Source organism: Hyalella azteca, unplaced genomic scaffold, assembly GCF_000764305.2.
Source record: "Hyalella azteca isolate HAZT.00-mixed unplaced genomic scaffold, Hazt_2.0.2 contig2569, whole genome shotgun sequence".
NCBI classification, from domain to species: Eukaryota; Metazoa; Arthropoda; class Malacostraca; order Amphipoda; family Hyalellidae; genus Hyalella; species Hyalella azteca.
Window position 1 is genome coordinate 214,296 of NW_025932839.1, and position 12,777 is coordinate 227,072.

The following is a 12,777-nucleotide window of genomic DNA, read 5'->3' on the forward strand; positions in this document are numbered from 1 at the left end:
CACGCTACCTGCTCACGCTACCTGCACACGCTACCTGCTCACGCTACCTGCACACGCTACCTGCACGCACTACCTGCTCACGCTACCTGCACACGCTACCTGCTCACGCTACCTGCACACGCTACCTGCAGGCACACGCTGCATGCCACTGTTCTGCTGTGTTCGGTCATGCTCCTTCTTTAATGTTTTTTGTTGAGCTTTCTCGTGCTACAGTTTCTTTCCCTTGCTCATGTCTATGGTCATGCTCATGTCTATGGTCATGCTCATGTCTATGTCATGCTCATGTCCATGTCATGCTCATGTCTACTGCTACATGCTTCACTACATTGCTGATTCTTATGCATTTCTCATCCATCGTCTAGGCTAGCTGTCTCTACTAGGAACATCTGAAAAGATATTACATTCTCCCTTCTACTTCATTCTATTATCCCTCGCTTCTTGCCATCCCTTCTATAGTCGCGACTCCTAAAACAACTCAGAATTATGGTTTTATTTCTATACTTTCTTCCTATTTAATCACTTCATTTCTATTTATTCACTTCATTTATAAGAAGGATAGTATGTGTTTCGTCGTTGATAACAACTTGCATGTGTATTAATTTGTCCAGGTTTGTTTAATCCCCCCCAGACCCATTTCTTTTTTGTATATATCGATTGTTGCCGCATTATTCAATGTCACAATCCCTACTTCCAGCTCTTTTTAAAAGCCCTTTATTATATTAGATTCGTCTAATTTGATATCGCCCCTTTTACCCCCTGTTGTAGTTTAAATTTAATTATTTTTCAATGTTATTATCGAACCATTTCATGTATGTGTCTGTTCATCAATTTAAAAAAACAGCAATGCGAGGCCCAATTTTTTGCCCTCTTGCACGACGAGCGACTTGTCTGCATCAGTGATGCTGCTGTATATCATATTTTTCTTAAATTTAGCATGCATTTGTTTGCTATCACTTTTTCGTATTTTGCTGCACCTAATCATTTGTTAGTGTTCCCATTCAAAAATTTACTTACGGAAGCTACCAAAGTCTTCGTTTAATAATCGTATGTTCCCGATCGCAATAATCAATTGCTTCAGGCTAATATTTTATGAATATTTAAATTCCTAATTGAAGTTTGCGAATATTTCTCTAATTTCTTGATGAAAAAGTCTTTTCCCTTTTCCCAACCACAATTTATTATCAAATATAGGTACGTCTTTTATAATCCTCACATCTTAGTCGCCGTTCCATTTCATATTTCACGTTAGTATTTCTCATTTGCCTGCATTTAATGCTCTTCTCGCTCACTAGTGAATATTCGACTTGAACATCGCGTTCGAATCAAGCCTATAATTTAACCTTCTCGAATAATTCAGTTTTGACAAGAAATAATCTGGCGTATTTTTTTTTTTTTTGTTAGGTCATCAAAGGATTGGGCAGTCGACCCCCAAGGGTCAACCGTATTATCGATAGTTATCAATTATGCCCAGCAGAGATTTGCAAGGTTTTCATATTGTTAATGCGTCACATTGGCGCCCAGAGTTAGATGGAGCGTCCTTAATATCATTTTTGACTTGTGATATTTCGTAAATTACGACGAGCCTACTAATTATTGTCAACCTGCCCTTAGTGGAAACATTTTGTTGCCTCAATATCTAGAAAATGCCTTCGTAGGCCATCATGCCTTACGTGCGAAATTTATTCATTACGTGTCAAGGACAGTGCCTAAAACTGCAAAATTGTCTGAATAAAATGTAAGTTTTCTCCGTGACAGTTTCCTGTGAGAAGATGACGAGAACGGTCACGTAATTTAATGTTTTTTGTTCATTGTAGCGATTAAAAACGTTGCTAGCTCTCCATATTAGTTAATGTTTCATTTCAAGATAACAATGCATGTCTTTTATTTCCTCTTCTTTTAAAGATAAAGATAGTAAAATAGAGTATCGGTATTAGCACTTAATTAGTATCACCTAAAATAAAAGGCATCTGCACGGTACTAGCAAGTGCAATCGTGGCCGTAATTTAAACAGCAGTTTAGAATTTTATCTCGAAGTTAGTTTTTTTTTAATTTAGGTGAGTGTTTTCCCAGTTAGTCTAGTATGGTGAATGTCTTTGATGGTCGGTGTGTGTGTCTTTTAGATGTTATGCTGATTAATCGTTGAAGGCATGAAATTTTCCCTGAAAAATCTTTTTCCTCGAAGCAACTCGTGTGTGAGCGTTGAGGTTAAACAGTCTCATGTGGGTACAGCACTTACGGACCCTCGATACTATCATCTACCACTACTTCTGCTGATTTATATCTACCACTATTACTTTTGCTACGTCATCTACTACTTTACGTTTTTCCTTTATTGATTGCTTCATTCTTCGCTTGTTGATTGCAGTAGTATTAATGTTGTCCTACATTTTCTTTGCACTTCTTACCTCAGGATTAGCCAAAAGTGCCAAAGATAAATTTGAATTGTGAAAAATATTCAACAAAAAAATGCATGCAAAATGCATATTGCATGTAAGCTCGTCTCCTGCATTAAACGATATACGTACCTATCATATATTCGATTTGTATCAATTTAAATTGGTTTTTGTTGGCAAGATCACTTGTTAAATGGGTTCCATTCGTCTGAATTGTATGTTTACTTCAAAATAAGGAAATTGCACTTCGGTTATTTTGGCTACAAGCAAGATTAGGCCCTATTCCTGTACTAATCCGTCTGCATGAATTTATTTATTTCGTCTATTAATGTTAACCGCTACGTTTATTTGTAACTATAACAATGCATTTAAAAAGGGTTCATACCTTATACAAAACCATGAGACTTATCGCCTGTGTTTCAAGAATCGTTCAATTACAACATGGGTGGTCATAACGTAAGCGAAGTGTCGTCTTTATCGGCGTATTTTCCGCTGTAAATCACAGCTGTCCGCTGTCTGGTGTCGCCGGCGACGCGCGCATGAAACGCGCATAACTTCTTTGATGTTTAATGCGCGCAACGCTGCTTGTAATGCGCGCAACGTTGGCACAACGCCGATTCTTGAACTGATTCTAATAAAAAATTCGAACCGGAATATTTCTTGATAAATTTTCATTCTACTGATCGTGACAGTAGAAGCTGCAACCTAGGATTTAGCCTTTAATATACAGTATAATAGGCAACAAATTAATAGGCCCTTCAGTGCTCAGTCATCCAGGGACTTGAAGCGAGACCATGTGTCATGTGCTGTGTTGTGTATTATTTGAGCTTATATTTAGCCGTGGTTGTGTGCTATATGAGATTATATAAGTTATTACGCGTGATTCAGCTGAAAGTTATATAATTATGCTACGGGTCTCCGTATGACTGCACGGCTGTGGTTCACTACGGCACGTTATTGTCTTGTGGCTGCTGTTATGCGTGACGCTTCGTAACGTCGTAATGAGAAAATAACTGCTATATTAGCAGCATGCGGATTGTTGGTACCGTACTTTATTATAGATTGTTATTGTGTAATTCAATTCTGATTAGGATTGCGTACGCATGGCTTTCTTTTGCGCAGTGCGAGCCAAGCGTGCCTCGAAGGATTGCTGTATATAATATATACTGTAATTACGTATTAATATTTTCAGTGTAAATACTGTGAAATATTTCAACTCTTCTCATATTGGTTATTTTTACCAAGAAAAAGTCCACGAACAAAATGGGTCGGCATCAATGAAAGCAACTGTTTATTTTCTATGCAACCCTGTTTTTTCGAATTCTAATCAAACCGTTTATAATTGTGCTTTAAAACTCTTGATAATAGTGAAATATTATAATTATTGGTCATTATGAATTTTTATAATTATTGAGTATTGTGGAACATTATAATTATTGATCATAGCGAAACCGCTAAAATTGTTATTGTTTGAATGCTGAAATCATTTTAACCTCCCTTACTCACCCCATTGGTATTCATATCATTATCATATTAAAACAAATACCAGACCAAAAATTGAACGTATCAATCATTAATACTACTTAATTCCATTTTGCTCACCATCATCATCGATGCTAAATACTAACATCTCTCGAAAATCTAGCTCGCTAACCCCGCTGATTTTATCCGCATCATTCAAGTTTGATTCTAAAACATTTTATTCTATTCCTCGAAATTACGTTGGATTAATCGTAATTTCTTTTGATTACGCATATTTTCGCTTGACTACAGATAATTCCCTCTGATTGTGATCGCATATTAAAATATTTAAGGTTTTATTTGTTGTTTGAGTTATCTGCTATCTCCTAGCTTCGTCTATCGCAGTTATTCCGCATTTCGCTTTGCCATGCGCGGCAATTTCACCATATTTGTATTGTGATGAGAGTGACGTGTGCATGTTTATAGTGACCTGCGCACCATGTCTCTTTACCGCCTATTATCACAACTGATAGTGATATTCGTATACGAATATCACTATTCGTATAAGTACTAACTCAGCACTGACTGGATCGCATCAATAAAGTGGCGAGGTCCTGGATAAATTTTTGTATAGGTCATATTGACCTAGTTTGGCCCTGCAAAAAGGTGTTCCGGTGCTACGTCCGCTCTGCTCATACTGTGAGCAAGAAAGTCTGTCATTATTTGCACAATATAACCTGTCAATTTTTCTGACTTAACATTTAGTTACGATGCTATCAATGCAAAAATTATTGTCTTGCCAATATCCCAGTGAAAATTTACAGACGCGGCAGCTTCTAATTTGGATTGCCAGAAGCTGGGGCGACTCTAAATTTTGTTAGGGTATAAGTTTTAAATAATGTCTGAGGCGGTAAAGAGCTAAGTGCGAAGCATAGATATTATTAGGACTATATCAGGCTTGTAAAAATAAATGATTTTAGTCCTAGTAATCTTATGTTTAGGCTAGCGAACTTGTATGCTAGTTCAACTTTAAACTAGTCTAGTTCGAGGCTAGTCAACTGTTATGCTAGTGAAGCTTCAGGCTAGTTAACTGATATTATAGTTGAGCTATAGGCATGTAGTACACTCATTCTTAACTATTTATGCTAGGCTGTTTTAATTTTTCAATTATTATCTTTGTGTCTTCCTCTCCATTCGCTTCACTCATTTTCAATTTCCATTTCATCCCTCTTCTATTTTCCTGGCAATACATTTCCTGTTATCAATCATTACTCATTCTGCTTATTCGTCTCATTTGAGTGTTACTAGTAATCTTTTCAGTCTATCCACATGCTCGATTCGTCCTCTATTTCTTCGTTCATTTATACTTCAACCTACAATCAGTATTTTCTCTACTTCTTACTCCATTTGCTTGTTTTTTGTTTTCACTAAAACATCTTTACCTTCATCTCACACGCCTCTGCAGTCTCCATTCATGTCACCCATCCCCATTCATCCTTCACTGTTCCCCTTCTTTGCTCTCACTTTCACCTTTTTGGTAGTAGATGCTCCCCTGAGGTACCCCATTCCCCCACTTTGTCCCCCCAATACGTTATGGGTGTTTGACGTCCCCTGGGGTGCAGGATACGCCCACTCCCATGGAGGAATGCTACAGCGAAGAGGGGGACGGGGGATTAAGTCGCCTCCTCTTCCTCCCCAGCCAGTCCATGAAGCTCAAACTCGCGGGGTTGCTCACTAACCCCATCTTGGACTTCCCTCCTTCTCCGCCGTCTTCCCCAACTGAGGAGGACGATGACTTCCTGGAGGCCTTCAGCAGCAGCTCCCCCATCCTCTCAGCGCCCCCCACAACCCCCGCCACAAGCATGGGGGATATCGACACTTCCGCGCCCCCTCTCCACCAAGCCAAACCTACATGCAAGTCCCCTCGATCACGATCTCCTATGCCTCATTTACCCACTGATCCTTTGGACCTGCTGGCCTCCGAACCCATGTCCATGCTGTCCATCGGACATGTTCACCCGAGGGCGCTGTCACCCAGGCGCAGTCTTCCCACCGACACCCTCGACGCACTGCCACCCAAGCCCATGTCCACTCTTTCGACTTCTCCTCGGTCCCAGCGACCCACTTCACCTATGAAATCCATGGATCAGCTGGAGGTGTATCATGACTCTGGGATGGTTGGTCGGCCCAGGTCCCCGATACCTTCAAGGTCCTCGGCATCGCCGATACCGCGTCGCAGCTCCGAAGTCATGATGCCGATCTTCACGCTGTCGGGTTCGTCGCCTAAGCGCTTGAGGTCCCCGCGTATGTCGTTTGATGATGACGACGAGGACTCGTTCATGTCTCCTGCTCCCGTAGCTGGACTTTCCGACGCTATTTTGCCTTTCGTTACCACCATCGACGACATGGATGATGAGCTCGAACTCCTCCAGTGCGGGCAGGAGGAGGATGATGTGGAGGAAGAACAGCCACCACCGGTTTGCAACCAAACAGCTCAGTCGTTGCCGTAAGACGGGAGCGACACTTATTGCCCCCTTCAAACTTCGTCGCACTATCAAGGGGGACACATTCTTCTAAGAAGTCGTCGCTCTCTTGGATGAGAAATATCTTAATGGCACCTTAGCCATCAGTCTACCTACCGGAGATAACTAAGCTTGCGTTTCTTTGCTGCTCGGTCTTGTCGAGTGAAATTGTTTGTGTATTGTTTGACATCGGCAGAAAATAACTCCTCTGTGGAGACTGTCAAATTGTTGCTTTCTCATGTCACTCTACTTATAGTGGCTGTTCAACTCAGCCTCATCAGTTTGTTCATCTTGCTTCTGAACCTGCTTTTGTCGTTCTATAACTAGGGAATAGCTTCTTAATTGTTACTACATGCATTAATGCATCGGAAGCTTTCACGAACAATATAAAGTCGTGGTCAGAAGCGTTGCAGTGCTCTCTCGAACTCCACTTGGTCTTAGGCTGGACTGCATTTCAATGTGAATGTCACGTACAGCGAAGTATTTCGAGTATTAGATAGTGAAGTATTAACCAGGGATTTCACCCCAGCCTAGCATGGACTTCCCACTTGCGGGGATTACGTGAGAATTCTTGCTTGGACTTCATTTCGTTGCAAGTCAGTGGCCATTTGCATCAACCCGACTTGCTGACGCATTCAACAGGTTCATCAATGCTCTAGCGCCACAAAATTCAACGAAAAGCAAGAGTTGGTGTTTAGATATGATATTTGGCAAGGATTGCGTTAGAATAACTCCCACCTCCTCACAAACATCATGTCGCCTGTCAGCAAAAACATATATACATGTAGTGCCTTCATTATCATTTAGAAGTGTTGTTAACTGTATTACTTGCATGTTATTATCCGCTGCTGTGCTGGAGACGCTAGGAACGAATGTTGAGAGTTGGACTGACGGATTGAATATAGACGGCCCAAGTGGTGGTAGAACTACAGAACGTATAGCGCACCTAGTGTTGTTTAGTTAACTATATGTGCCAAATGCTTACTTAGGCTTGTCGATTTGTTGTCTGTAGATTTTTTTACTAATATCGAATATTGCATCAGTATCAGAAATAATCACCATTCATCAAGATTCCCCGAAGTAAGCTAGGTTGTCGTTTCATTCTTAGTAAATGTTGCGTTGTTTCAGCTGTTTTTTCTTTCATTTCTTTCACCAGTAAAGAATATGAAAGCCTGCTTGTGCCCCTTGGTTGTTTGCCTGAGAAATGCTCGTTTTGAACATCAAGAAATTGTTCTGATGTCCGTGTCGCTCCCATCTTCTCTTGTCTTGATTATCTATTTTGGCAATCGTCAGGAAACTTATACTTCTGAGCGAATCTAATTAACTGAAAGTTTCTTGATGATTTACGGCCTCGGTGAGCTCGATGAAAGGGAATGTGCTCAACTATCAAATATTAATGGAATATTGGCGTTTTGGTCCTGAGCATCATTGTGCTCTACACTACGCATTTTAGTCCGCAAAACAGACCTCTTCTTTGTTTTGGCATATTTTTGACCACGTGCTTCGCTGTCGTTCGGTCTTGCTCTTCTTTCTTCAGTTTGTCCTCGTATGCAATTATAGTTCCGTACTCATTTTAGATTTGATGCCTCATTTTAGTGATAAGAATCGCTTCTGTGTCAGTCACATATCCGCACCCATATCAGCCTAACCATCTTCGTTAGACTCCGATCTCGTTGTTCAAAGACTACAATTTCCTCGTACGAAATTTGCGTCGCCGAAGTGAAAATTTGCTACCTTGTTCGTGACCAGCCTTACCCCCAAGACGTGGACCTGTTGCCTTTTGTGTCTCTTGGAACAATGCACCAATCAAGCCTTTATCAAGTTATTCGGTGATCTGTGGTTGACTTCCAAGTGCCTGTGTGGAACAAACTACCATTATAAACCGATATCTTAACGCTACTGCCATGTGTTGTTGATATCAAGTACCAGTACTGGAAGGAACCACGCAGTGTACGACATTTCAGTTCGGTGTTCTGAGACCCTCGACTTACAGACTAGCGATCATGAGCGAGGTAAGTTCACGCAAGGATCTTTTGTTAAGCCCCTCTTCCTCCTTGTGGTTAACTGCGTCTGCCCAGCTAACGTTCTCTTATGTTCCGAGTGCGTGAGCCGGTTCACTAAAATCTACTTCATGAGTATCTAATCTACTTAATGTTTCAGTGTTTCCAATGAGCGCCTATCGCAGTTTGAATCGCTTTCTCATGCCTTGCCCGCATTGTTCAGCCGAAATTTAATTGCATTCAAATGTTAATAAGCTGGTTTTCAGTCGTATTACTTTTGCATGTAATCTCAATGTCCCCATCATCTGACGGATATTAATATCATCACCTTAATATCCGTAGCAGGCGGAGATCCTCGATTCATTCATGTCCGGTATTTTGCTCTGAGACTTGATGGCTAAAATGGACGCTATTTTCGGGATAAACCAAGGCTGAATATCGACATCATTAATTGGCAGTTTGATGTTTCACATCTATAATGTTCGTACCAACTTGACGAATCCACGTTAATCCAGCTTGCGATTGTCGTTACAACAAACAATTTCATTCCCCTATTTTTGAACACAAAATATTCTTTCTTTAAGATACAACAACATCAAGTTTGTTTGCGAATAACAAGTGTCGCTCTACCCTACACAAAGAATGAGCGCCTCCATATTATTTACATCCTTCAGCTTTAATTCGTATTTATCAATCTTATCTCTTTTATCTCGTTTCATTCATTTTAAACTTCATCTTCACATTTTAATCCTCGGTGCTCATTGTCTCCTCTCGTTAAAGTGGTCACTGAGCCTCCTCTCGTTAAGTGGTCACTGAGCCTCCTCTCGTTAAGTGGTCATTGAGTCTCTCGTTAAGTGGTCACTGAGTCTCCTCTCGTTAAGTGGTCACTGAGCCTCCTCTCGTTAGTCTCATGTCATCAATGTTCACTAATTCGCTAATCAACATTTCCCTTCTTGTGTTCGATTCGTCCATACTACTTTTTGTTGCGTCAATTAATACTTTCGTTGTTCGTTTTGAGCTCAGCTTCGTCTTTTTTACTTAAACTTGCTACTGTTTCTGCATGGAAATTTCAAGATCACAATTATTTTAACATGACTTGAGTTTTCTTTTTAATTTAAAGGCTTCTTCATTTTACCATTCATTCATTGTTTTCAGTCAGCCATGCCATCTTTTATGTTCTATTATCGTGTTTATCTCGTCCCTCTACAAGACTCGTTTTTTTTTCAGTGCAAGTCCCCATCACTTATTCCGTACTTTTTTAAGTACTTCTCTATTTCTTTTATTCATCCACAGCCACTACTGCGAATCACTACACATTTCCTTCGACTGCATCTTCCCCGACCTTATTTTCTCTAATTTCTTATTTCCTGTATGGATCAAAGTACGAAGTTTTTTTATTGTATACTTTTTTGTATCGCATTGCTTTGCTGGAACGATCATTTGCATCATTTTCCTATGAATATAGTCAGTGAAAGTAGTAATGATTACACTTTTCGGGGGATAATGTAGTTGCAGTACTGCGCCATAGTCCGTTGTAGTCCTAACATGTAGCTCATTTATGATTAATAATACGATAACGCCATCGAAAGTGCGTTTTAGTTAAGACAGTAACGCTTTCTAATGTACGAGTTGCTTCACTCTTCGTGCTGATGCTGTGATGATCTCAGATGATGTAGACTTAGACACGAACTTCCATGGTTAGTCCGACACGCTAACTTAACATCCATTAGAGTAATGCTTCATCTAAGTGTCATTTGTGAACCTTTATCTGGCAGTATGCGACGATAGCATTTATTCAGAAGGTGAATATGTTAACAAATGAACGAGCAAATTCTTTGCACGTGATTTTTGTGCCACCGGTCCGTGGTACGGCAGGAAAATCTACCGTTACTTCGCATCAGGAGTGAAGAAACACTTCTTTATATTGTATCCACTGCATCTCGATTAGTTTAGTACAAAGGGCAAGTCTTGACTGCACTATTTACTTTCATTCAGTGTCACCAAAAGCGAAAAATTTTGAATTACTCAACCTTGACTACTTAGACTTTCTATCTGCATAGTTCATCACTACGTTTACACTGCTCTTCTAACCATGAACGCTTCTTCAAATTATTTGTTCCCATCTTGACAGATTAACTCGCGCCCCGCTTTAAACTCCGAATGCACTTACTAATTTTTTACAATCTCTTCTCCCAACCTGAATCTATACCGATCGTGATCATATTTTTCGTTATCTCGACGTGGTCCTGCCCAAAAACTTCTTGCCTGTGTGCTTGATCTTTCTAATGCGATATTCTCATAAATATATCACAATCTTGAATGAATTCCGAGCGTTATTCTGAGTATAGCTTTTTCTGTACGTAACTTCCATCGCACTCACACTAAGTCATACATGTGTGTGAAGATAAAATTTGAGTGACCAGATACTAATAATTGTATGTTGATGGTTAATTAATATACTAGCAATATTTTCTACCTGTAGACTCTACAGATATGTTCACTGATGAATAATTTGATGATTGTACGTTTGTTATAATCTCCATCTTGTAAAATTTGGGTTGTAGTCAACAAAGCGTGTCGCGCCAAGAAGCCATTAGACTCTCTTAACTTATAATGAACAAAATTGTGCTTCATCCTCATGTTATTCCTATGATGCTCATAAGCATTATAGATTATTCGGTGAAGAATAAGAAAAAAGTTCAGGATCAAAATTGTAGCAAATTCGTGATAATTTCTGGATCAGAAACATAGACCTACAATATGTTGATACAGAATTTGGTAGAGCTTGGAACTGGGTAGAAGTCTTGGATTACCAAGATATAATGCCTCACTTAATTAGTCACGGTTTGTACCCCACGTAATTAAACACGGTCTGTGCCTCGCTTAATTAGACATCGCCTGTGCATCATTTAATCAGACACAGTCTGAGCATCGCTTAATTAGACACGGTTTGTGCATCACTTAATCAGACACACTCACTTAATACTAGATAGTTTTGTCTGCCGTTATCACTAACACAATCCATTTCACTTTGATATATTCAACCATATACGATTATTTTACAAATTCTACCCCCATTTTCAACAGCACCCCTCGAGTTTGATATTGAAGTTAGTTGGGCTGTAGAATGTTGAAAACATTACTGTTGATTGTAATGCGTAGAGAACTAACCGGTCCTTGTCTTGCTTTTTTATGTTGACCAAGTAGTTTATTAAATATTCTGAAAATATAATTTTAAGAAATTGACTCTCACTGCGACACTCCCTGTATTTCAAATGTATTGTATTAGAGAAATACATTCATAGATATTCACATTCACTATCATGAAATCTCGTGAAAGTCTTGTGAACATCACAAGCGTTGTTCAGCCACACAATTCATTAGCGTGCTAGTTACGGTGCTAGTTATGGCCGTCACTGAGGCTGCACTAGCGTGCTAGTTACGGTGCTAGTTATGGCCGTCACTGAGGCTGCACTAGCGTGCTAGTTATGGCCGTCACTGAGGCTACACTAGCGTGCTAGTTACTGTCATGCATGTTCGTCACTTAGACTCCCGACATGAAAGCGTCAGGTGAAGATTATATTGAAATATTATCATTACTTTCGAACGTATAAGTCAGATCATGCCTTGTTAGACACGAGGCTGTCCCGTCTGCATTTGGTCACTAATTTGGTCATCAGTGACCGTGTCACACGCGGACGCGAAGTGTCGGAAAGGGAGATGTCCAGGTTAAGACAGTCTAATCAACTAAAAAATAGATAAAATCGTGATGATGATTAGTGACTAGTGTATGGAATGGTGCTAGAGAGCTGGTCACCAGCAGTAGCTAGTGGCAAGTAGTTGCATAACTAATGGTAATTACCGTGCAGGCAGCCTGCTACCCGCCCCTCCTGCGGCCTCTTCGCGCCCTTACTCGCTGTGAGCTCGCCTAGTCGTGTGCCTAGTGTCTAGTGTGCCTAGTGTCTAGTGCGCCTGGTCGAGTGCCTAGTGTCTAGTGCGCCTAGTCGTGTGCTTAGTGTCTAGTGTGTAGTGTGCCTAGTTGTGTGCTTAGTGTCTAGTGTGCCTGGTGTGTAGTGTGCCTAGTGTCTAGTTCGCCTAGTCGTGTGCCTAATGTCTAGTGCGCCTAGTCGTGTGCCTAATGTCTAGTGCGCCTAGTCGTATGCCTAATGTCTAGTGCGCTTAGTTGTGTACCTAATGTCTAGTGCGCCTAGTTGTGTGCCTAGTGTGTCTAATGGAGTGCCGAGTGCGTCTAATCGATTGCCTAGTATGCATCATAATATAGTGCCTAGTGTGCCTAATCGAGTGTGGAGTGTGCCTGATTGAGTGCCTATGTGAATAATGGAGTGCCTAGTGTGCCTAATGGAGTGCCTAGTGTGCCTAATGGAGTGCCTAGTATGCCTA

The 12,777-nt window shown here is 40.5% G+C and overlaps 1 protein-coding gene across 1 annotated transcript in view; it reads left to right on the top strand.

The window, feature by feature from the left end:
- The window catches only part of LOC108677776 (protein phosphatase 1B), a 28,464-nt gene extending 16,170 nt beyond the window's left edge, over positions 1-12,294 (top strand). The window contains exons 10-11 of the mRNA XM_018166056.2: positions 5,477-8,388; positions 12,246-12,294. Of these exons, the coding sequence (XP_018021545.1) occupies positions 5,477-6,364 (888 nt within the window). The 3' untranslated portion in view covers positions 6,365-8,388; positions 12,246-12,294. The remainder of the gene's footprint in view (positions 1-5,476; positions 8,389-12,245) is intronic.
- The last annotated feature ends 483 nt before the right edge of the window (positions 12,295-12,777 follow it).